Consider the following 23,825-nt stretch of genomic DNA (forward strand, 5'->3'; position numbering starts at 1 on the left):
GATGGTTAGCAATAGATATTCAATAAGCTTAGAAAGAATGGAGCAACCTTAAAATTTAATTGGTCTTGACTGAGAAAAAAATTGATATTTTTATTCTTCATGTAACCATTCAGGTTTTTTTCCCTAAGAACAGGAAATGCATTGAAATGCATAGAAATATGTATTATCTATAATGCTGGCCTGAATTATTTGGGGTATTTGCTTACATGTTAGCTAGATATTTGCTCTGTGATCTTCCTGGCAGTGGCTATTTTGATCTGGCATTCAGTCATTCTTCCTTCAGTTCAGCTGATGCAGAGAACTGGGTGTCCAGTCAGTTAATCTTTCAGTCACATAAGTTGACTGAATACTTACTCAGAGACAGAAGTTTGGAAGGTGCTGAGGATACAGAATAGAACAAGATCGATAGAGTCCCTGTCATCAGAGAGCCAGGAGACCATCGGTGAATTCAGCCGTTAAGCAAGCAATTGTAATTATCACGGGCATTAAATTTAGGAGAGGCACAGAATGTCATAGGGTTGTGGAGAAAGGAGATTATCAAGTTTATTATCAGTTGAATAGGAGATCGCTCATTATGACCAGGGACATCCCTGGCAGTGGTGAGTAGTCAGATGGGATGGTGGTTGGCAATATAAAAACATTCATACAAGGATTTTAATTTAATTCCTATCTCAATTTAGAATAAGGGTTAGAAAACTAGGAGCAGTGGGACAATTAACAACCCATGGCCTGTTTTTATATGGCTTGTGTGCTAAAAAACATGCTTTTTATGTTTTTTAAATGCTTTAAAACAATAAAAAAGGATGTACAACAGACATAGTAGTTGGCCCACAAAACTTAAAAAAATGTTTTACTATGTGACCCTTTCCAGTACTGATCCTGACTTAGTAGCATACTTGTAATATAAATATAAGTAAAACCCAACAGAGACTATTTCCTTTTAAATCAAGATTTCCAGGTGTCATTTGGTAAATGACTTCATGGAAACAAAAATTCAATTTGCTGTGCTATTAACCATACACCTAGATTTTAGCCTGAAGTTTCAAATGTTCAAAGCCTTCCTTTGTTATATTCAAATTTAACCTAGCTGTTGATAAAACTTAGAGGTACTGAATGTGAGATTTGGTTTATAAACAACTTGGGGTTCCTCAGAGAAAGGTGGCATATATTGCTATCATATGTATTAATATAACTTTGTTTCAGAAAGCCTCAGGCTGGATGGGGGCACCCACCTGTCCCAGAGCCTGGGGAATATTGAGGGTGTATGAGGCTCGTACATGTGTGCTCATTCATGCCTCACATGACAGGACACAGACCAAGGGCCACATGTGTTTCCCAGATGTAAAAGCCCCAAGCCTTCGAATCAGGAAAGGAATAAAGTACAAATAAGTTTTCTTTTCAGCCAGGGATTCTGTTATTTGTATGTACCGAATGGAAAAGAAGGGAGTGTGCTACATTCACTGCAACTATACATCAAGCTATGCCATTTGACCTTTAAATGTCAAATCGTTTTGCTGAAATAGGCAAAACAGTCTCAATCATTTTGCAATGTCTGAATCAGCATGGCTGTTTTCACTCCACAGTAAAAAACAATGTTGTACACCTGCAACCAATATAATGTGATATGCCAACTATAATTTAAAAATTAAAAAAAGAATGTCAAAAGGGATGGGATGTTTGCATTTTTAAATAAGATCGTCAGATGACATTTGAACCAAGTATGAAGGATCAGAGAGTGGATTAGAGGGACTTCTGGGGGAAAAAAATCACACAGAGAAGGAACATGCTGTGTAAATGCCCCCAGGCAGAAAGAAGTATGTCTGGCTTGGGCACAGAACAATAAGGCCGCCAAGGTACAGGCCAGAAATAATAATAGGAATAAAGTAGCTCACTTCTGTTGAGGAAAAAAAAAACTAAGTTAGAAAAAGTGCCAATTTGACAATTAGGTTTGAACAGAGCAGAAAAGAGCGTGGCATCAAAATAAAGACGGGAATGCTGCCGCTACCCACTGTGGCCTACTTTCCACTTTGTAGAAAAGAAAAGAATTTGAAGCCACACCCTTTTAATTTTTGGTGTTTGGTGTCACTTTAATTTTTTCTAATTCTTATGTTTTACTTTTTCTACAAGAAATCACTCAGGCAAATTCATCCTTCAATTGTCTGCATCTAAAATGTATTTGGAATGAATAGCCCAGGTTGAAGTTATGCTGGTAGGCTTTGCTTCAGCTGGTTACTTTCACCCGTTTAATGTAATAATCTGGGGAGATAAATGAGAAAAGGGTTTTCTCCAACTCATTTCTGAGTCCTTCTGACCTTGAAATTTGGCAATCTGCACAGAAATGAAAGAATGCTATCATCTTCCCTTTGGCAGTGAATACCCTTCGTATCATATTTTAGTGCAACGATGCCCCAGGGCTGCCCTCTAAGCTTCTCACTGTGCAATCACACCCTGTATCGGATGCATCAGGCAGAAGAGGAAGAGAAGCTTGTCAGGTCTTTCACATATAAAAAGGAACGTGAGGCATTAGACCGGGTAGTATTGAATCTTTCCTATAAACTAGGCAAGGTTCTGTCTATCTTGAATATTTTTCAGTTACTTTTATGTAGTGTGGGGAGAGAGAAGGCAGAATATATAGAATGGTAGGTTAACATGCTACACAAGAATGTAGGCTCATTGAGCGTACTCTGTATGAATTGTCTAGCAATCTTTTACTTTTGACCAGCTTTGAAAATTACACAAACCAGACTTAATTTTTTTACTGTTTATCTCTTCTAATCATGAACAGGGAAAAAGTGCATCGTCCTTCCCTGTCTCTCCACCTTTGCAGCCTGAGAAATAAAAGACATCAGTTACATACGTGCTTAAGTGGAGGACAACCTTTCAGAATTAACCATTACATCCTTCCTCTCGAGGTCAGGTCAGCCTGTAGGCAGTGGACAGCTCTCTCTGTTAATGATGTGGCTAGTGGCTGAGCTCTCGCACGGGTTGCTTCCTCTGAGGGCGTGTTCTTAACATAGGCAGTTCTGCGATTCCAAAGCCTGAATGAAGTGCTCCAGAGTCTCTCGTAGTAACAACTCCCATTTCTTACAGGAATGCCTCCGTGCCAAATGCTTCCCACACGCTGTGTCATGTAAGCTTCACAGCACTGTCTCATAGGTACACTTGTTATTTCCATTTCAGAGCTCGGGGAAGCAGGTTCAGATGGGTCAGGTTAACGTGTCCACATTTATACAGTTAGAAAGTGATGGAACTGGGATTTGAATCCAAGTTGATCTCATTTCAGAGCCTGCTTTTGTAGCATATAAATGAGACCACCCTGCACTACATGGAATATTTTGGGACAGCAGCAGCCAAGTCATTTCTGAATATTTTCTGAGCTCCCCTTACGAAGATTTGCCCATCAGCAGACACAGGTTTTCCTTCTCTGCTCCAGCAGTCCCCCCACCTTCTCCCCTTGGCTTACCTCCCATCTGAGCAGCCATTCCTCAGAAGACTCAAAATCCCTTCTCTCGTGGCAGGACTGACATTGCAACTCCTATAAGTGACTCTTCGGACTTCGTGCCAGCAGAAGTGTGAGATGGAGAAGGGGTCCCTCTTGACCCTGACATTCTGTATGGCTAGCAGATTGCCTTCAGCTGACACTGGGTTTCTGAACTCTTTTTTGAAAGTTCCTCTAAACTACACTCACTAACGTTCTTAGCAACTGATGTCAAGTTGGCACAAACTTCAGTACCTTAAGGATCTTCCTTAGTGACGTAATAAAAATCCAAAGTGGAGTATGGATTAGGATCAGGAACTATCGAGCCATGAAACATTCTCAACAGAGAAAAACCTGGCAGCAAACTCCAAACTAAAGGTTGTAGAGATAAAGAAAGGGAGGCTCAGAGAACAGAGTAAATTCTGTCCGGTCATTTGGCTCATGGGAAGTGGAAGCAATGAGGTTGGTCCCAGTCACTCTGGAATTGTCCTCTCTATAACATTGCTTGACTCCCTGCGTTCTCCTGAAACACTGCTTAGTTTTGAGTGACATCTGATTTCCTCACTGGTAAAGCCTAGTCTACATTAAGGAAGCCTTTGGGCTGCTATCAGGAGAGGCGCTTACTTTCAGATATGGCTACTGTTTCACGAACCCCTCCCCTGCCTCTCTCCTAACTTGCCTCGTAGAAGAAAGTAATGTCCACTATCTTGTGCTGAATTTCAGCTTTCTTTTTCCTCTTGGGGGATGCATCAGGGCAAGCGATAACAGGAAAGGTTGGAAAGATGATGGTAGGTGCACTTTTTGAGCTAAATCAGAGGAGGCAAAGCTAAGAGATTTCTCTTCATGTCAAGCAAAAGGCTATTGAAGATCTATTTGTTCCAATTCCCAGGGGCTACACAAATAATTGTAAAATTACCTCGGTAGTCTCATTAGAGAAGCGCCAAATTAGCAGATGGCTTCTTCATTGTAACTTATTATATGAGGTAGTTCGGACTGAATATTACCACGACCAAAAGTAACATACTCACAAAACTAACTTCCGAGTCAAAAAAGAAGGAATAGCATGTAATTATTTTACTAAGAAGTTTATTATAGGGATATGTTTCTCCTGTTAGAATATAAAAACACTCATTTTGAACACTAAACATTTTCTGAATTAGTCTCCATTCCACGGAATGTAAAGGTATAAAATATCACATAAACAGGGTTACATGTCAAGAAGAAAAGCACCCCATTTTCCATAAGCAACTAGCGAATTGATGAACAATGTTGTGAAATGGAGTAAATCACTTAACTCCAAGTATTTCAAATAAGAAGGAATGAAACAGACTAATAAATTAGCTTGCTTTTCTTTAATAAGCAAGCACAAAAAAAAAAAGAGATCCAACTTGGATATATAACCTAATGCCCCAAGCTGCAGCAAGAATTTCACACACAGCCTACTGACCTAACGCAAGTTACTATTTGTGTTTGCCAATTTTTTCATAGAACAGATGGAAAACATAAAAATGGTTTGCACTTCATTTCAAAATTACCATAATTTTCCTAATAAAAAGGTTACACTTCATATTCAGCCAGATATGCTGTTTCCAAGCATACAACCAAATAAAATTTCCCTGATGCTCATCAACATCTTTCTTTTTCCTGATGCACCTTCAGTGAAATGTTAGGGCAATGAAATGATGCTAACAAGAAGGTCAACTGTGAGAAAAAGAGAAAAGAGCAAAATAGAGAAAAGGAAAAGAAAGACAGAAAGAAAAAAAATAAAGGCACACCTCTTGAGCACACCATCCACATTCGGGACCCAGCGCGAGGCACCTGGTGCAGGACGCAGCATTTGAGGACGCACATCGATTGTTCTCTGTAACGTGGATAAAACGAGGCATTATGGTTTGCTCTCTTGTGGGGAAGGACATGCGATTCTTACCAAAACGTATTTGGAAGACTGAAATAAGCTGACCAATAGTTGTAAGTATGCGAAGTCAAAAAATATACAGTTTCTTTGGGAAGAGTTAACCTGCTCACTGCAATGAATACATACCTGGATAGTTACTGTTTGGTTTTTATAAAAGGTTTAGGAAAATGAGGGCGGTAAAAATGTGATTTTAGTTAGTAGGTTTTGGGGTTTGGATTGAATTCTACCGCAACAGTAGAGGACCCTCTGAGTTTTTTAGTGTGCTAAAGTTTCACCGTATTTCATATTATCAAAACCAGTGAGGTGTTTTTTGATCTAGAATTTTTCCTGTAAAAATAATTATATGCAGACCTCAATCTCAACATGTAAATCTATGCTGAGTCATAGTGAATGAGCTTTCTGAGAAATAATCTTGATGGACGTATAGTGTAATTAACTTGTGTTAATATTGGTTATTCTGACTTGAAGAATGTAAGAACCAAAATAATGGCATGATTCAGTAGTTTAAAGGTAAGGTGGTTAAAATGAATGAGTTATTTTAGTTAACCCAATTTAGTTTCTTTGACTGGACCACGTTAAGATCATGACCAATTCACTTTTCAAAAGATCCCCCACACTTGGCCATGACATTTTAATAACATAACTGTGCCTGGAAACTTTGCCTTTATCCCTCTAGTCACTAACTACTTATGCCATCAAAAAGAGGCTCATCATTATAGACTTATACACATCAAATATAATAAACAGTGAGTCATAAATTATTATGAGTCTTAAGTGGAATAATCACATGCTTCCTATATTTTTCCTACATGCTTCCTACGTTCCATCCTTTACTATTTACTAGGAAATGTCCCAAGGACACGGGAAGCCACAGCATCCCATGCAGCTTACTCAGTCATGCAGTAAATAATGTAGACACCCTGGCTGTTCTTAGCTCATAGTCCAGGTGAGGAGAACTATATCCGCAAACAATAAAATACAGTGTGATAATGAGAAACACAAGACAGATACCACCAAGGAGCTGTGGGAACGTAGTGAGGAGTGTCTCTGCTTTAGAGGGATGGGCAGGGGTGGGGAAGAGGGTATGTTTAAGGATGGCTCTCCAGAGGCAGTGATACCTAGTTTGTCTCTCTGCCATTTCATTTTGTTCCGTGTTACCTATGTTTATCTCTTTTTAAAAATGTAATAGGCATGAAAGATGACTATCTGTGTGTGCATAATCACACACAGACATGGTAGTTTGAAAGGGGATAGAGCCCACAGAATCTCTAGCTGTCCTCATCTAATTGGTCTCTCTTTTTCTTCTCTCTCAATTTGCCCCCAACATTCTAGAACACAGGGTTAAAAGTTCTGATCTGGAGGTGGCATGGGATGGGGATTGCGATGGGATAAAAGAAAGAGGAACTGCAGGAGAGAAATCATAGCACAGAGGTGCTAACTGGGGTGGGGGCCGTAGTGAGCACTCTTCCCTGTATCCCCCATACCAGTGAGTTAAGCTGGAAGCATCCTTCCCTAACACCCCTGCTGCTCTATGAGCTCCTCTCTGTGTCTCCTTGCACCCTTTGTCCTTGGCCTTATATTAGCTTTTAAAATACATTATCCAAAACTTCTTCACTGATCTAGATGCACTGGCCTAGAATGTTCTTCACTGGCCTAGAATTTCAAGGACTAAAAATAGCTAATGTTTTGAGCTCCCTTTACTACCAGTGTGGCCACCTAACTATGAAGACTCCATAGCCTAAAAACCTTCCATCTGGCTTAGCCAGCAAAACTGTAAAGCCTGCTTATTCCTAAAGTATTTAGAAGAGGGAGTGACCTTTTTAGTTTTGTTCCCAGAAAGAAAACCAATTTAGGTCTAGAGATCAAGCATATTTGCAGATCTAACTTGACCTTTACCGACTCTCAAACTTGACCCAATTGGAACATGGAATTCAGTTTATTACAGGTCAGACTTGATCAGGCCGTTTACTGAGTAGGTAGGACGTTTGCTCTCTGGCGGTTAATGTTGCATTCTCCTGGAAGTCAAACAGCAGATTCTGTGACACTGGTCTTTGTTTCTAATGATTTTCTGACTTTGTCCTAAGTTAACCCAGATTCAAGTTCAAGTCAGGCTCCTACTTCCATATGCATGTGGTAAATAATGAATTTACAAGCAAGAATCTGTTTTCTTTGTATTCTGCTTTCTGACTGTTTTCTTTAAAAAGTTCGATTGCCAACCTCTGTTCTCCAACTTCAGACACCTACGGATGATGACAGAAAGGGATAGAGACTTTGGTTCTGTCAGTGCTTTCCAGGTTCCGAGGCTGACATTTCCGAGTCTACGTAACTGCAGGAAAAATGTTCCCATAAATGGGTATGGCGGAGGTGGGCCTGCACAGTTCTGCAGAACTGGAGGAAGGCCATAAATTGAACTCCATGGGAATAGTGTCAAACATTATTGCTGGAGAGTGTCATGGTTAGACTTCACAGGAGACAAGCCAGATACACTCTGGTAAGCAGAGCTTGAAGGATTTCCTTTTCAATTTTAAAACATGCAAGTTATTAGTAAGTACCTAACATTAAAATATCACACCAATTATAGCAATTCTTTACACTAAATGGCCATGCTACTATGGGGGCTATTTGTCACTAAGTGTTAGGAATCTCCCCCCCCCCATGCGTGTGTGTGTGTGTGTGTGTGTGTGTGTGTATGTGTGTGTTGTGTGTATTGATCTTTGTCTCACACACGACTCTGTGCAAATAGAAATATGTACACTGCATATACATCCATGCATGGCTGTTTACAGACAATGGCCATTTGTTGTCAGCCTCCAGGCCTACTCAGTTCATTCCCATCCCTGATGCAACATCTCAGAAAAGCTGCTTTCCAGAGGTGGTTTCCTATCAGCCCTCAGTGCTGACGCCTCATTAGAGGGTGAGCCTGAGGGGTTCTTATTCCCTCTAAGATAGTGGTAGCTGCTCTCCAGCTATTTGTCCAGTGATGTGGCATTAAACACCTTGTTCTTAATGTCCTTGCACTGTGTTTTCTATGGATCCTAGTAGAAATTTTTAAGCCAATGGAAGCAGAATGATCATACGTAAACCACATATCCTCAGAACTCTCTTTTGTACCAATCTTTTTTAGTCCTAAGTGCCTCACAAACCCCATGTCATTAAAACACGGGCTGCCATGAGAGAAAGCAGATGATGATTTAACCTCATATTGTCAATGAGTGTGTACATTATACATAATTCTATTCCTTGATCTATGAGCATAGGTTGACAGTCTTATTTTTTCTCCTTTTGTTACCCCTGGAGTTACAGATGTGATGGGGTAGTATTCTTAAATGGTACTGGGAACAAAGTTCCAAATTTTCATAGCACTGCTCTGTAGTAGCTCTGTGCTCTTAGGCTAGTTGCCTCAATTCTCTGAGGCTCCATTTCCTCCACTGTAACACAGAGCTAACTGTCCCTACTTCAAAATACTGATGAGATGAAATGAGCAACTGTAACCGTGACAGGCATCGTGCTTAGGGTATAGTCGGCACTCCATAAAGGAGCTATTGTAATGTTATTATAACTAATATTATAATAACTTACATGTACTTATAAACAGATGTATATATACATATGTATTTAATTTTAGTTTTAAAAAAGGGAAGGCATTATGTGCCTTTAAATTTGTTGTAAATGTGCTGGGTTGTCTTTAAAGTGAATGTCCCTTGGGTCATAAAGGCAAAGTTTTAAAAGCATAGCTAGTATAAAAAAAATAACTATTAAAATTGCTGTATTTATTTTAGTTATTTAAAAATTCTTGAAAATCAATTTAGTCAAGTATACACACATCAGTTCAATCTATTACAAATACAATTTTGGCATGACTATAATGGGATTTCTGAAAATCTCTTACGTCTTCATTTTATTCACATTTTGCAGAGTGAACATTGAATTAATCTACATAATTTTTAAATTATTTCCCAGAATTAAATGTTTATGATGCATGTGAAATGACCTCTATAACTGTCTGTCATGAAGTATAATAAATATTCATCATTAATAGGATAGACTACACAGAAATCAGGAAAGTACATCTTCATGACACTCACTTAGATAGTCTTTGTTTTAGATGACGGGCGTATTCGTATTCTTTTGAGAAATTTTAATCTGTAGAAGTGAAAGGAGGAAGAAAATGGACCCCTCCAAAAAAAAAAAACAGAAAAAAAAAAACTAAAGAAGACAATGGAAGGCTTAATGTTTAGATTGATATCTTTCTGTAAATCAAGTGACCAGGTCAAGTGAAAGTTTTAGGAAACATTTCTAATGTTTTTCTGCTCTAAGTCTATGCCACAAAATTTCAACAAAATGTAAAGGATCTCCATAGTTACCTGAAAAAAGGAACAACTAAAACTGATAAAGATTATAGTCCTTGATATTCAGAATCAATCATTCCAGATTCTCCTGTTACTCCTACACAGAATGATTTGTGAAAAATGTAGAAATGCATTTTTTTCCAGGCAGTATCCTTTTCCTAATTGCATTTACTATACAAATTAAATTAAACTTGGATAATTATGAAAGCTACTTCCTTTAAAAAACAACAACAAAGTAAACACTGTTATAATGAGTACATATTCTACTTTGATAACAGTCAAAACTAGGAAAACATAGATTGAAGTTTGGTGTATAACTTTGGAGTTTCCTTGTATAACTTTGGGTTTCGTTGTTCTAGATGTGTATCATGGTCATGTAATGTTACAAATATCTTCAAAATACATTACCTGATTATTGAAAGCTCTCTTTTAAACACAGAAATTTAATATATGCTATTATTTGATATCAAAACCAAAATGAAAGAATAGTGTTCTAATCACGTGCCGTTACCTAGTTAGTCCATGTTTTGATTGAGGAGCTGTTTCCTTAAAAGCCCCATCAAAAATATAGGGAGGGAAGGGGTGGCTAGGGCTACTTCTCAGAAAAGCAGGCACAGGAAACAAAACCAAAATCAGTTAAATTTTAACAGGGATCTAGTAAAGGGGCACAGGAGAAGAGGTGGAAACATGGGGGGCTCTTTGGAAAAGGTAGGTCTGAGTAGGAAGCTCTGAAGAGCTAGAGATGGTCGTGCCCGAGGCACTGGAGACAGCGGGATCGAGGAACTCGCACACCTACTTGCATTCCTCTCCTCCTAGTTTTTGCCCCTTGGACTTCATATAAACATAATCCAAAAACACATTCTTTATTTATTAGCATTTTCCTTTGCTCTTTTACTTAGTGTTCAGAATTTATGAAACATAGTTTTACTGTTAAAATAGACAAGAAGCAGATATAGTTAAAAGAATTAAAATAATACATTTGTGTCAAAATTTCACCTTTTTTGCAACAAATGCATATTTCAACTGTGCTCATACACAATTAGTTGAAAAATTCATTTTAATATTTGTAGTCTGCTACTAAATTATACATTCAGGAAATACCACCCTTTAGCAGCAACGCCCAGCCTAGAGTAATATTCGTCTCCTCTGCCTCTGCCATTTTATTTCAGACGAGTAGCAAATGAGCATTCAGCTCGTGAAAATGAAAATGAATATCTTTATGGGGACAACCATTTTGTCTAAATAATTTTGCCTCTACTTGTACTTGAAAAAATATACCCGTACTTATGTTTAGTGAAAAACAGCTTGGGTTTTATTCTTGTCTTTTCTGTTAGCTGTTCCAGTGATTTGGTTTGATAGCCTAGAGTTGTAATTTGTGATAATGTTCAATTTTATATATAGTGGCTCAGGAGAAAGGTGGAGGGAATGAGGACATTATAATAAAAACTAGTTGTCTTAGCTCCCCAGCGGAAGAAGCTGAGGTAGAGATTCTTGGCAAGTGATTTATTGAGAAGGGAAGTGAGGTAAGGAGGTCAGGACAGGGCAAGGTGCTGAGCAAAGATGTTGTTGCAGTGAAGTCTGGCCTTCGCCTGATTCCACCCAGAACTTGGAGCACAAATGATACCATGAAGTTGTCCTATTTTGATGCAGGCTGTTTGGCTTTTATACCCTCCCATCAGGCTGTCATTGGCTGAGGGCACTCTGGAGGGGTAGGGGTTAAACTCCAGACGTCTCTGAGCATTGTGGCTTGCCTTGGTGGAGGCTATTTCTTTTGAGAAGGTGGCAGTTGTGAGCCATTAATGGCCAGAAACTGATGCGGATGGTGCACCAGCCCTATACAAGGATGTCCAGACCAGCAGCAGCCATCTTCAGGCCTGAGGGAACCTTTCTCACAGAAGCCAATGTTAATGGTGGCAAAAGAAAAGGGGCCCAGGTCACTGACATCACTGTGGAGTCACTGCCCACATTCTGGGTTGTCTCTCAGAACTGTTTCTGACGTAAGAGAAAAAGTCACCTGAGTTTTGAAAGATAAGTTAATAGGAGAAAGACGAGCAGGATGAACGCAAATACTTTTTAAAGAAATGTTAAGCGTAACATTACTTCATGTGAAGTAGACCTTCCACTCTGAAGAGATGTTTGTTTTTCACGTTTTGTTTGTTCCTTGGAGAAGTAAGAATACTAGGCTGTCAATTCTTGGAGGACAGGTGCTTACTCATATTTTCTTTTTATCCCCAGTATCCGAGCCTGGTGTCTGGAACACACTCAGTAAACATGTGACGAATAAATGTTATTTTAAATTGAGATCAGTTTGGCAGTGTAATTTAGATTTATATAGCTGTTGATTATTTTCATTTAAAAATAATCTTCATTTACAAACCTATTTGTTGCAAATGACAATATAATTATATTTACTCCATGATACAGGTCTGCATGAACTCATCTTGATGTTTCCTCGTGTGAAAAAAACAAACATACCTATAGTGACAAACTTCTTTTTTTTTCCATTTGGTCTTCTGATATTATACAGTTCTGTTGACGTATTTCAAAGCAAGGCTAGTTTCTTAAAGTTTCTTAAGGCTAGTTTCATAAAGAACTCTGAATATGTGATGGGATGATACTGAATTGAAATATAACTCTTTTAATGTTACCATTATCAGAGGCAAACCACCAAATTCACTTATTTTTTTTTCTTATTGCTCAGATCTAAATCAAATTTCAATTCAGGGCTGATAGATGATGTACTACAGAATTGCACACCTGAAACCTATGTAACTTTACTAACCACTGTCACCCCATTAAACTTCAATTAAAAAAAAAATTCAATTCAGCAAATGTTCTTTCCCCTTCCCACCCCACCCGTAAGGTTGAGTTAATTTCTTACTGAACACAACTTCCTTATAGTGCCAATGTTAAGAAATAGCACTTTATCTTTTCTTCTCATTACCCAGATTTATTATATGCAATCTTTATGTTTCAGGGACAAGTTTCAACCTCCTTTGTTGCATAGCAGAAAATCCATGTAAGTTCAGTAGGGTTTTCTGCCAGCACAAAGATTTCTGGAGAACCAAAGAAGGGGAAAAGCCACTTTCAATGCTGGGCAGATGAAGAAACTTTAGGGCAGTGCCACACATTCCTTTAGTCTGCCTTGCCCTGTTTGGGGCAGTCCCGACATGAGTCAGAGCTTAAGGTGAGCTGGATGGCATAACTCAAAAGTCAAGTTCATGATAGAATTTACAAGGACCATCGTGAACCCACTGATGACACTCATTTGTGTTGAAACAGACCGTCACACACCTGATCTGGTGGGGTCATGTTGCAGCTTTTGTTGTTACTCATTTACACACGTTTGAATCACCTTTGCTTTGAAAAAGTTCTGATGACAGCTTGTGTGGGATGATTATGCTGTACAGAAGAACACTTTTAACCTGAAAGAGGGTGCTATTAATTACCCTGAGGCAACAGGTATAAAGTGGAACTCCTCAGGTAAGCTGAGGTCCTAAGCGCACAGGAGTTTGGTGGTGTAGAACAAGAAATAAAAGCAATAAGCCATGCAAGCCATGCAATCCATGCTGAGGTGGCAGGAAATGTGAAAGACAAAGGGAATGCCATGAGTTAGTGATGAAGGGCTCTTTTCACATGAAGGAGAGGCCTGACGGGTTTTGAAGAATAGACACAATGCAGAAACCCGGTCAAATAGGTTATATGCTGTCTACCTCTTGATATATATTCTTTGATGTGTGACAGAGATGAAAGAGTATAAAGAATATTTGTCATTTGCATTTGAAAAATGACTTTGCAGTTCATGTTATTTCCTAGACAGTGAAGTTTCTCCTGGTGGGCCAAGCAGGCACTCAACATACAAACAAGAATCATTCCTGACAAGGATCACATCGAGTTTTGCAGTTGCTGCTTTACCTGAGCACATTAGTGTGTCTTCTGACATGCACTCACCTGGTGGGAATTTGTGAGGAAGCAAGAGACACTCAGGAGGAAAGAAGGGGTCAAAGCATACCATCTCTCAGTATAGCTTTCTTCCTTCAGACTCGGAACTTCACAAAGGATCAAAATCTCAAGATTCAGGGAGGGCTGCAGAGGCCCCTCTGAGGCAAATTCTGGTTAAAGCTGCATTTGTCTAACTTGGAAAAGCAATATTAGTCATGTGCTTTGTGTCTTGTTTTAACTGGAACTTTTCCATACATTCCAACTGTCCTGTTTATGAGGCACACTCCCTTTTTATAAAAGCCAAAGTATTCACCGGTTTCCCATTCTGTTTCTCTAAATAATGTTTTTAATCTAATAATACACTGGAGTTCCAGGGGCTCTTCCTATTTTCCTCTCCAACTCTTGGCAGGTATGAATTTCCTTTCTCCATTTAAAAAAAAATCACACTGTAATTCATGTCAAAACCTCAAATGCCATAGCTAAGGAGGTACAAGAAATGCCTTAGGACAGTAGGAAAGAATTTTCTACATTATAGTTTTTAAACCTGAAGTCACATTGCAGGTGTGCACTTGATTAGAGCAGCACAGAGACACCTCATATTGTAAAGACTTTGTTCTCAAAGAAAAAATAAAACCCAAAGTGAATTTTAGTTCATTTAGCATTTGGTTTTCCTGTAATTACATTTCAAACACTAAAAAGATAATTATATGTGACTCTCCCATTTTACAGATGGGAAAGTAAGGCTTAAGTGAAGTCTCCTTCAAAGTCATAGAGCTCATCAGTACAGACACCAAGTTTGAAGGCAATACTGACTACAGAGCCTTTTCTCTTAAACACTGTCATATATTCCATAGAGAACACCATAAAGACAATTATACCAAGGTATGATTTCAAACCCTCACTAATTGTGCTATTATTTGTCCTTAAGTGATGACTCAATAATAATTCCCATGTAGGTCAAGATGATTCTTTCATATAAGTAGTATGTCATTACTGTCCCATCATCAGTCCCACTTTACAGATGACAATGTTAGATTTTCCCCCATAGGATTATTTTCTATCTTCAGTGCCCAAGACCTCCCTAAATACTTCAGTGCCCTTTTCGAAATGTGTTCAATTCTTATGTACAAGGAAACTCTGAGTTTGAACACCAGACAGCAAAGCCCCAGCCTGAACATTGCACCAAGTGCCTGAATCACACTGGTTGGCACTGTCTCACTGTGGGGGATTGCTTCTCTTTTACAACTGTTTCCCCAGCCTCTTGGCAGGGAATGGCTCTAGGTTGCATGCTAATTAGGCAGGAGCACTTGAAATGGTTTTTGTCGTTGCTGTTTTCATTTGTGAATTTCCAGTTCTGCCCTGGGAGCCAAATCTGGACTAGGGAGGCAGGCAGTTTGTTCTGTTCTCTGCCTATCCTCTGACCTTGGCTTCATAATTCCACTTTGCTGAGCTTTTGCTTCCTTGCTGATGAGGTAGGGAAAATGCTTCTCCTCTCTATGTGCTGTATTCATCCACTGAGCTGTCAAAACACTTTGAAAACTGGAGTATGAGTTAAAATGACATGATGGGTGGAGGACCTTTGCTTGATAGCATGTATAATTCTGTTAATTTGTGGGACTATTTTAAGATGTAATGTATTGTAACATGAAAGATTTATTTTAAAGGCCACCCAAAGCCTATCTGTTAGGTATACCAGTTGCCCAGTAATGCAGAATCATTCACCATCTCATGTTTTAATGTTGTCAGCAAAGGGGCACAACGCAGAGCTCTTTGTGGATGGGAGTGTTCTGTATGCGGATTCAAGTGGCAGTTTCAAGGTCTACACAGCTGTCAAATCCATCGATTGACACTTTAAATAGATGTAAGTTATATCAATACATCTGATTTAAATTAGCATTGTAAATTTTACTTTTGGGTTCAGGCAAGGGAAATTCTGTATTACAATCAAAAGACTTTCATCTGACTATCTTATGGGACAGAAATTGAATCTTCTATAATTACCTTAAACTATTTCAGTTAATAATCGCCTAGTTTAATTTCATTGTTTGGAATCTGACTAGGTACTTCTTTATACATACATATGTACATATGTATAAATTACCAGCATTTTATCACATAGTCTTCTTGTTCCTATGAGCAAGGATATTCTTTTACAAATCATCATAGAGTTGGTTAATTAGGACATTTTATATTGATATTATGACTTGAACTAATGTACAGTCCATATTATACTATGAAATTCTTGTTCCATATGCTTCATATTTTCCAGAATGGTCCAGCTACTATTCTTCCTTCATCAAAATTGAGCTTTATCAGAGTTCATCATTCTTTGGGTAAATCTGCAACCAACACTCTAATCTCTTCACTCTCACTGGCCGCTTATAGGGAGTTCTGTCCCACTCCCCACCTTCCAACAGTATTGACCTCTTTTCTTTCAAAGTTCACAGCTCTTATTATTTAATATGCCCCTCCCCATCTTCTTTATCATCACTAGACACTTTTCTAAATTTTACAAGGTATTCATCACCTTGTTGATGGTTTTCCTTCCACCTTACTGGATATCATGTAATCACTCAGATCACCCCCACATCACCCACCTCCACCTTGGACAGAGTCATTGGGAATCCCTGGGGCCAGGGACTGTGGCAGGGAATTCTCATGAGCTAAAGGGGCCACTGGATTGTGAAACCACGAAGAAGTTGTTGGGCCCAAAGACCAAAGAGAACAGAATGAGTAAGAAATTCAGAAGGAGCCACAGGATGGGACAGAAGGCAGGCTCCCGAGCCAGTCATTCTAAACATGAAGTCGAAAATAAACAGAAGTAGGTCAGACACAAATGGAGTGATGCATCCTAAGGAACAGCTTAAATCTTAGCATCTGAAGCTGCCTTTATGGGGCACTATTGTGGTGTAGAAAGGATGGGTCTCTTTCAAATTCCTTTTTTAGGTCACCTAGCCCTGGTCCTGCTTTTATTCATCTCTTGTTGACTCTCTCCATCATTGTTTCTCACATTCACTATTCTGATGCTTTCTCTTCAAATCCCCAAACACTTCTACCAAGTCCTCATTCATACTTAAGATGTGAGCCCAAATTTACCTTTATATGACCTAGAATAGCTAAATTACCTTTTTTAACTCAAAATTGTCTTCTCTTTTTGGAGGGGGAAAAGCCCTCTTTGCCAAGATCATTCCCTCTATCTGTGTGGTGACTTGCTCATTGAAAGGCAAACAATAATTTCCTAATTTTATTTAGCGACTAGCACCTGGCAGTGTTTAAATATCCTCCATCTTTTAATAGTGAGCAGGCATGCTATCACTTCTTCCATTCTCACAACTAATTGCCTTTTTACATCTTCGGCTATTTTTACATCTGTCTAAACTACACCTTGATCACTTTATGAACTAACGTGACTCTAAGTCTCACCTCCTTGCACATGATCACCAAATAGTATCTGCTGTTCCAGACTCTCACCCAAGATTCTGTCTTGAGTTTTCAACTATCTGTTGGACATCCCACTTAGATTCTTGTTGGAACTTCAACATCTGCAAGTCTTGAGTAAAAATCATCTTCCTTTCCACCAGTAGCTCTTCTTGACTTGACTGACTTATTTCTGTTAATTACATTATTTTCCTGGTTATTCTGCTTTAAGTCTTTGTGGTCAACCTTGACTCCTCTCTCTACCATAATCCCACCTGTTAGTCACCAAGATGTCTTTGCTTTTACCTATGTACCTTTAGCATTCATCTCACCCTTAGTGGACTTCAACCCTAGTTTAGATTCATTATTTATCATTTGCTTTATTGTCACAACTTTCTCACAGTCTTTTTCCTTGGGCATCTACCACTAAGATTCTTTATATACATTATTGCCAGGTTCACTTCCTGATACATTGTCCTTAATGTATCACATTACTACCCAACCAAACAATCAAATAAAAAGCTTTGCTGATTTAATTCCTGCCACCTGAGCAGTAAAGTTCAAACAAATCTACCTACACCTGACTCAACACTCTCTTTCTACTTCTCCCCTGATGCACTATGTCCTGACCAATTTGCATGTCTCCCCTTTCTTGAACAGTCATGCTGGGCATTGCCCTTTGTTACAGTTCTTCCAGTCCTTCAGTGTTTAATTTAGACACTTATCTCACACATTTCTGCCATCAATTCCTTCCTTTTCTCTTCAGATGTAGCTGATCTCTCCACTTTTGAATCCTTATAAAATTTGCAATGTGATCCTTATACTCTGCATTGAATTAGTTATTTGTATGTTTGTTATTTAGTTATTTGGGTTGTGTTTAGTTAGTTGTATGTGTTGCAAGTGTGTATATAATTTCCGTATTACACATATGGAAATATATTTAGCAAGAAGCAAATCCCCAGCGAGGAGATAACGTTAAGTAATTTGGGAAGTCTTCGTTAAACCCTTTCACTTCCAAAACATGGTTTGTGCCACTTTCAGGTACAATTCTCAGGTCAGGCCTCCCAGAACAATCAGGAGCGAGCCGCAGACCCTCCACCTCCCCTCACCGCTCCCAGACTCACTACCTCTGTCTTCCCGGAGGACACAGGCTGATCTCACTTGCCTGCACTTACGTCAGTCCGTTCAAGGAGTCTGACCTGCAGATGCCTCTCATCTCCCCGACACGCTCTCATCCCCGGGAGGCTCCACGCACCCTCGCCTTTCCCGCTCTGCAGTCCCTCTCCTTGTGCTGTCCAACATTCACAGTCCATTTCCAGAATTCCCTGTGTATAACGGTGTATACCATTCTATTCATTTTCCCGTTCCTTCTTGCTCTGACGAAACCTGGGTCTCCCCCGAGGATGGAGCTGCCCTTGCTGACCTCGTGAACGCTGGCTGATGCTTCTCCCACAGCATCACGATGCTGGGCCTGGAGGCACACAGCTACCCTCTCAGCTCGTACTGCCACTTCCAGAGCATTCTCCCCGCCCCCACCCCCAGCCCCGTCCCAGCCTTCACACTCTGAACTCAGGTTATATCACACCGAACCCGAATGACAGCAGGCATTTACTGACCTCAGGGTGATTGATGCCTTCTCACTTCTAGAGAATTTTGACTCCTTGTTTATTATCACACTCCCCAACAGGACTCCTCTTTCAGTTCTTGGCAATTTTAGTACAAAAGCAGATTATTTTTGCAATACCTGGATGCCACATTTCCTTGTTCTCTTCTCCAATTATGTTGTTCTCCACTGGGATTCAGCTACTTGCTTCCATGGTCATAGCTTTAGACTTTATAATTACCAGTAACTACACCCCATGTCACCCTCTCTGACCACCTCATGTCTTCCAATCTAACTCCCTTCTAGGACCCAGACACCAATAATCTGCCACCTCCAGTCCTCCCATCTATTTCACATCTCTTACATCCTTTGATACCTAACTTTTCTCTGTCCCTTCTCCAAATATCCACACAGCTAGCTGTCACTGCCTTCAAAATGTTGCTCAAATATCCCGTTTCTTAATGAGGTCAATCCCCTTGAAACCATTTAAGATGACAACTACTGCCTATGCCCCCAATCCTTCTCCAATACTTCCCATAGCATTTATCACTTCCTAACCTACAATATAATTACTTATCATCATGTTTACTTTTATATTTTGTTTCTCCTCCCCCAAGCTATAAAATTCACGGGGACAAGTTTTTTTGTTCTTTTGTTTTCTAATGTCTTTTACATACCTTGTGCTTTCCACACAAGTCATTGGTGAAAAAAATAGTTGTTAAATGATTAGTACTTATTGGATTTTTGTTTAAGTTACAGAATCTATTAGATTATAATATGTTTAAGTGCCAGTCTCTTCCTTTAAAATGTTATATCATTGAGGCAGAGGCTATCCTATTCATATTTCCCTCCAGGTTTAGGGACTTGGCTCAGATACCATATTCTAATGGGAGAAGACAGATCACAGACAAAATAAACGCAATGGATACTGAGCTGGAAGGTTCTATATGTCTAGCACCTTCTGTAGAGAAAAACAAACCCAGCTGGGAAGTAAGGAGCGTCCACACCTCCCTGTCCAGCACTTTCTACTCACCCTCTGACCCATCTCTGCATTCTTAGTGGGTCTGTAACAGGGGTCTGCCAGGGTAGAAAGGCGCTCAGTAGCCTCAGTCATGGCGAGGGAGGGGCTCCTGTTTACCCAGTCAAATAGAGTCATACTTGATGGTATATTTAAAAAGGAAGCCTGGGCGTCTTTAGCAGAAGTGGAGAGGGTGAACCTGAAAATGGTAATTAAGTGTTGGAAGTCAAAAGAAATCTGAGGTCAAGGGGAAGCTGAGTACAAAACGGGGACTCAGGTATCAAAGGTTCGACCTGGACTACTGGATGTTGGGGACGATTTCATTTCTCTGGATGGGCTGCGGCTGTGTTCCCAGCTTTTAGTGACGCAGCTGCATGGGCTGACTCTCAGTAGCCACCTAACAGTACTGTGTGATTTCTGACACACGGCATATATTTGGGAGCCAGACCCAATAGAGAGGCAGTCATGCGATAAAAGGACCCGGCAAAAACCTCAAGGAAGTTGCAATAATATATATTTTTTTCACCTTCAAATTCAAACACATTTCTGGGAGGCACAGTTTGTCCCAAAAGCTCTGATATCTGAATTTTCATAATGCCCATAAATCAGTTTCTACCCCCAACAAGTCTATCCCCACATAATCTCGTCTGCAAGCTTTTTCTCAGAGAACAGTGACCTCGGGCATCGATGCTGTGCTGACCTTCAGGCAGCCAAGGGTCAGCCTTGGACATGAAGATCAGCACCACGTGCACCCAGAGAGGCGCTGGGCCTTCTTCTCCAGCCGCTGTGCTGCCTTCAGCAGGGCACAGGTGCCTGCTCAGGAAGCCCGCCTCTTCCCCCACCTTATTTTAGTCCCAGCAGATGCCACCAAGCATCACGTGGTGCGCGATTCCTTAAGAGGCATCAAACATGCCACAGCCTTGGTATTAAGGACGGTGCTAATTTAGCCCTCATATTTCCATTTCCAACCTCAGAGGTCAGACGCTGTGATTATATTACACTGGCCCTCACCTTAGTGCTCTGCTTCTATGGGTCTGTGTGGTTGAAACACTCATCCAAAGGGTCCTTTTTACCAGAATTCAAGATGCCTGAAACTGACTCTCTCCTTGAGCGTCTTTTTCAGTGTTACCGTCTGTCTTCCAGATAAATTCTCTTGGAACTTGCACCCCATGTATCATTTGTAGAGGGTTTTCTCTTGTAAATTATGGCCTACGTGTCTTCAGTTCACCATAAAATCCAAACCAAATGCACACAGAGACAATAGAGCAATACCTTGGGAGGTATGCCTTGTACTAAGAAAAAACCCGCGAGGCCATTTTCCTGCCAGTAATAGAGTCCTGCTACAATGAGTTCTTTGTTCCCAACTGGAACAACCAGTTCTACAGCATTTTCTGCACACCCCAAACTTTCCTGCATTTTTTGTTCTACTGCAGTTAATGAATACCTTTAAACATTCCGCATAGCCGGCCTGGCCTCCTAGGCAATTACAAAAGACATTCCCTAGCTTGGCACTCCTTAAGGAACTTCCTGTTAACCTGATCTTGCAGAATTTTGAATTTTTCTTTTAATTATTTTCTTCGTTGGACCTCATAATATTCTAAAGCTCATTTGAAGCATAGTGGTAATATCTCATTCCATAAGGATGAAGCTTCCCACCCAGCCCCTCTCCCTACCCTAGTATCTGTAAAAGGTAGTACTAGGGAATTATACTAAATAATGGCCCTCACTGAAATTAGGAAAAATTCCTGTACCTGGGAAAATGTGGTTCAATTCCAAGGACCCTGATAGCCCATGTACGCGTGGAACAACAGTACCTCAACTGTGGCTGCATTTTACCATCAGCATACGTGTATCTTGAAATAGCAACTTGTTTTGTTCTAAAAGAAAGTTAGGTCCAAAACCATGCCAAACATCAAAACATCTCTGGCCAAAAGCCACTGCACACCTCACATACTTAATAAGACATATTTGGCACATTTCTTTGGAGCTGACATATTTCTCATCTTCATCCTCCTGTCTTCATTACTAGCCTTTCCCTCCACTTCCAAACTCGGTTATGCCCGTGGACTTGGGCTTGAACTAGCCTTTGGCAGCTATGCTGGTTCCTTACTCTGTGCTACCTGGAGGCTGATTTTTTGGGAGGCAACTCTCTAGAATAATCAAAGTGCACCAGTACTGATCTGGAATAGCAACAGACTCTGTCTTTGACAAATGTAGCAGTATCTGTTGATTAAAACAAAGCAAAATAAAACCAAACAACGAAAATACCTGGGAAAGAGACACCACATCTCTAAAATCACTAAAGTATGACAGTTGGCTCATTGATAAGGTCTGCGTGAAAGGCCACTCTCTGATACTTTGTATGCTGTTAAAATATGAACTTTTAGTACTTTGAATAATAGCACTCAAAATGAAATCATCTTTTAAAATCATCTTAAGAGTATATATCCAATAAGACTACTTAATTTAACATTGTAATTTTTATTTAATGATCTTATTCTTATTCCCAAACTTATTTTGGTTGGGAAACTTTCTAAATAACTCAGGAAAGATAATTGTAATATATGTTTAAGATTAGTATTTTCTAGCAAAAATTGATAGGTAGGACTGTTTTAATTAAATTATGAAATCCCTGTGGAAACCATTTTGACTTTCATTACATTTTTCTTTGATATGCAAATTATATTAATTTACCGTGAAAACAGAAAGGAGATCACATTAAGATTGGTTTTTAAATTGAAAAGTCCTTTTAGTCCATGAAGGCAATATGGCAGTGTTTTTTTCTACATATTCATTCACTTATAGATGTTAAATATATATCAGCCAAATAATTAAATCAAATTTGGCTAATTCATGTCAGTACAATGTTATTTTCTGTGACTTGTTTTAAGTTAATAAGGAGAAATAAAAAATAAAACTAAATTTAAATATTTCTGTACTAGACTCTCACTATAACACCATTTGCAAGAAAATAGAATTCAGTGTAATCTGTGCACATCTTAGAGTTTACCAAAAGATGTTTAGTTCCTGACATATAAAAGCACCTTGATATGAGGCAGTTCTTTGTATGCAGTGAGCTCTGGTGCTGTCACTGTTTCCCACCCCCAATAATATTTAAATTAATATGTAAGTCTGTCCCTAACTTTTTCAGAGCCAAAAGCAAGGGTACAAATGGTGGACATAACAAGACAAAATATTTAACTGTTAGATACCAGGCTAAGAAATTATTAAGTAAAATAAATTCTCGTTTCCTAATTTGATAAGTATACATTTATAATGTTCTAGAAGGCTGGCTAGGTCTGAATTTAGAGTTTCACACTCTAGGTTTCTGGTTGGGAACTTGGCAGTGCGTAAAGGGTCGCCCCTCCTGCCCTTGACCTGCCCCTCTTTTCTCTCACTTCTAGCTTTATTCTGCCTTGCAAGTAGCCTATCACTTACCTGCATGGACACTCCAGCCCACGTGTCCAAGCCGTTTTCTGCCCCTCCCCTAAGGTTTGGCATGTGGGTGGCACAGTCATCCCACAACATGGCTCTGAAAGTTGTTCAGGGCTGTTTGGGCAGAGAATTCTGGAGATGACCTAGGAGTGGTTTGAAGACTGGATAGACATGCCCCATGGATTCTGTGACTGGGTGGTGGGTGTGGGGGGTGTGTGGGGGGGAGAACAACAACGACTCCTACCCTGGAAGATAGTCTGTAATTGTGATTGACAGTGCAGTGTCAAACCCACACGGGGCTGAATTCTGGTTCCATTACTTATGAGCTAAGAGATCTTGAAGAAGTTATTCAACGTCTCTTTGATTTACTTACCTATAAAATGGGAATGAGAGGGTATGCACCTCAGAGGGTTGTGGGCATTAAAGGATTTATTTTCATACCATATGTCCAGCAGGGTGTCTGGCATATAGCAAATACTTCACAAATATTAACTATTGTTTTTCTTTTTAACTGTAGAGCCCAGAACCATGCCTGACACAAGGCTGTAGGTGCTTTAAGAAAATCTGAATGAGTAACAGTTAATTAAATGGATTAGAATAGTTTGTCTTTTTATTACCTTTCTTAGTGTTTGGTTAAAAATGACTGCAAATTTCAGTTTGTATAGCCT

General features: G+C 39.6%; 1 protein-coding gene across 5 annotated transcripts in view; it reads right to left on the reverse strand.

The window, feature by feature from the left end:
- Positions 1 to 23,825, reverse strand: part of ITGB8 (integrin subunit beta 8) — a 70,830-nt gene that overhangs the window by 41,946 nt on the left and 5,059 nt on the right. For 3 of the 5 annotated variants that reach the window (XM_019650654.1, XM_019650656.1, XM_019650655.1), the window contains exon 2: positions 5,254 to 5,339. In XM_019650654.1, coding sequence (XP_019506199.1) covers positions 5,254 to 5,339 — 86 coding nt within the window. Of the gene's footprint in view, positions 1 to 206; positions 379 to 5,253; positions 5,340 to 23,825 lie in introns of those variants that run through there. The other 2 variants (XM_019650658.1, XM_019650657.1) reach the window with 1 other exon arrangement.

Source organism: Hipposideros armiger, unplaced genomic scaffold, assembly GCF_001890085.2.
Source record: "Hipposideros armiger isolate ML-2016 unplaced genomic scaffold, ASM189008v1 scaffold_143, whole genome shotgun sequence".
Lineage (NCBI taxonomy): Eukaryota > Metazoa > Chordata > Mammalia > Chiroptera > Hipposideridae > Hipposideros > Hipposideros armiger.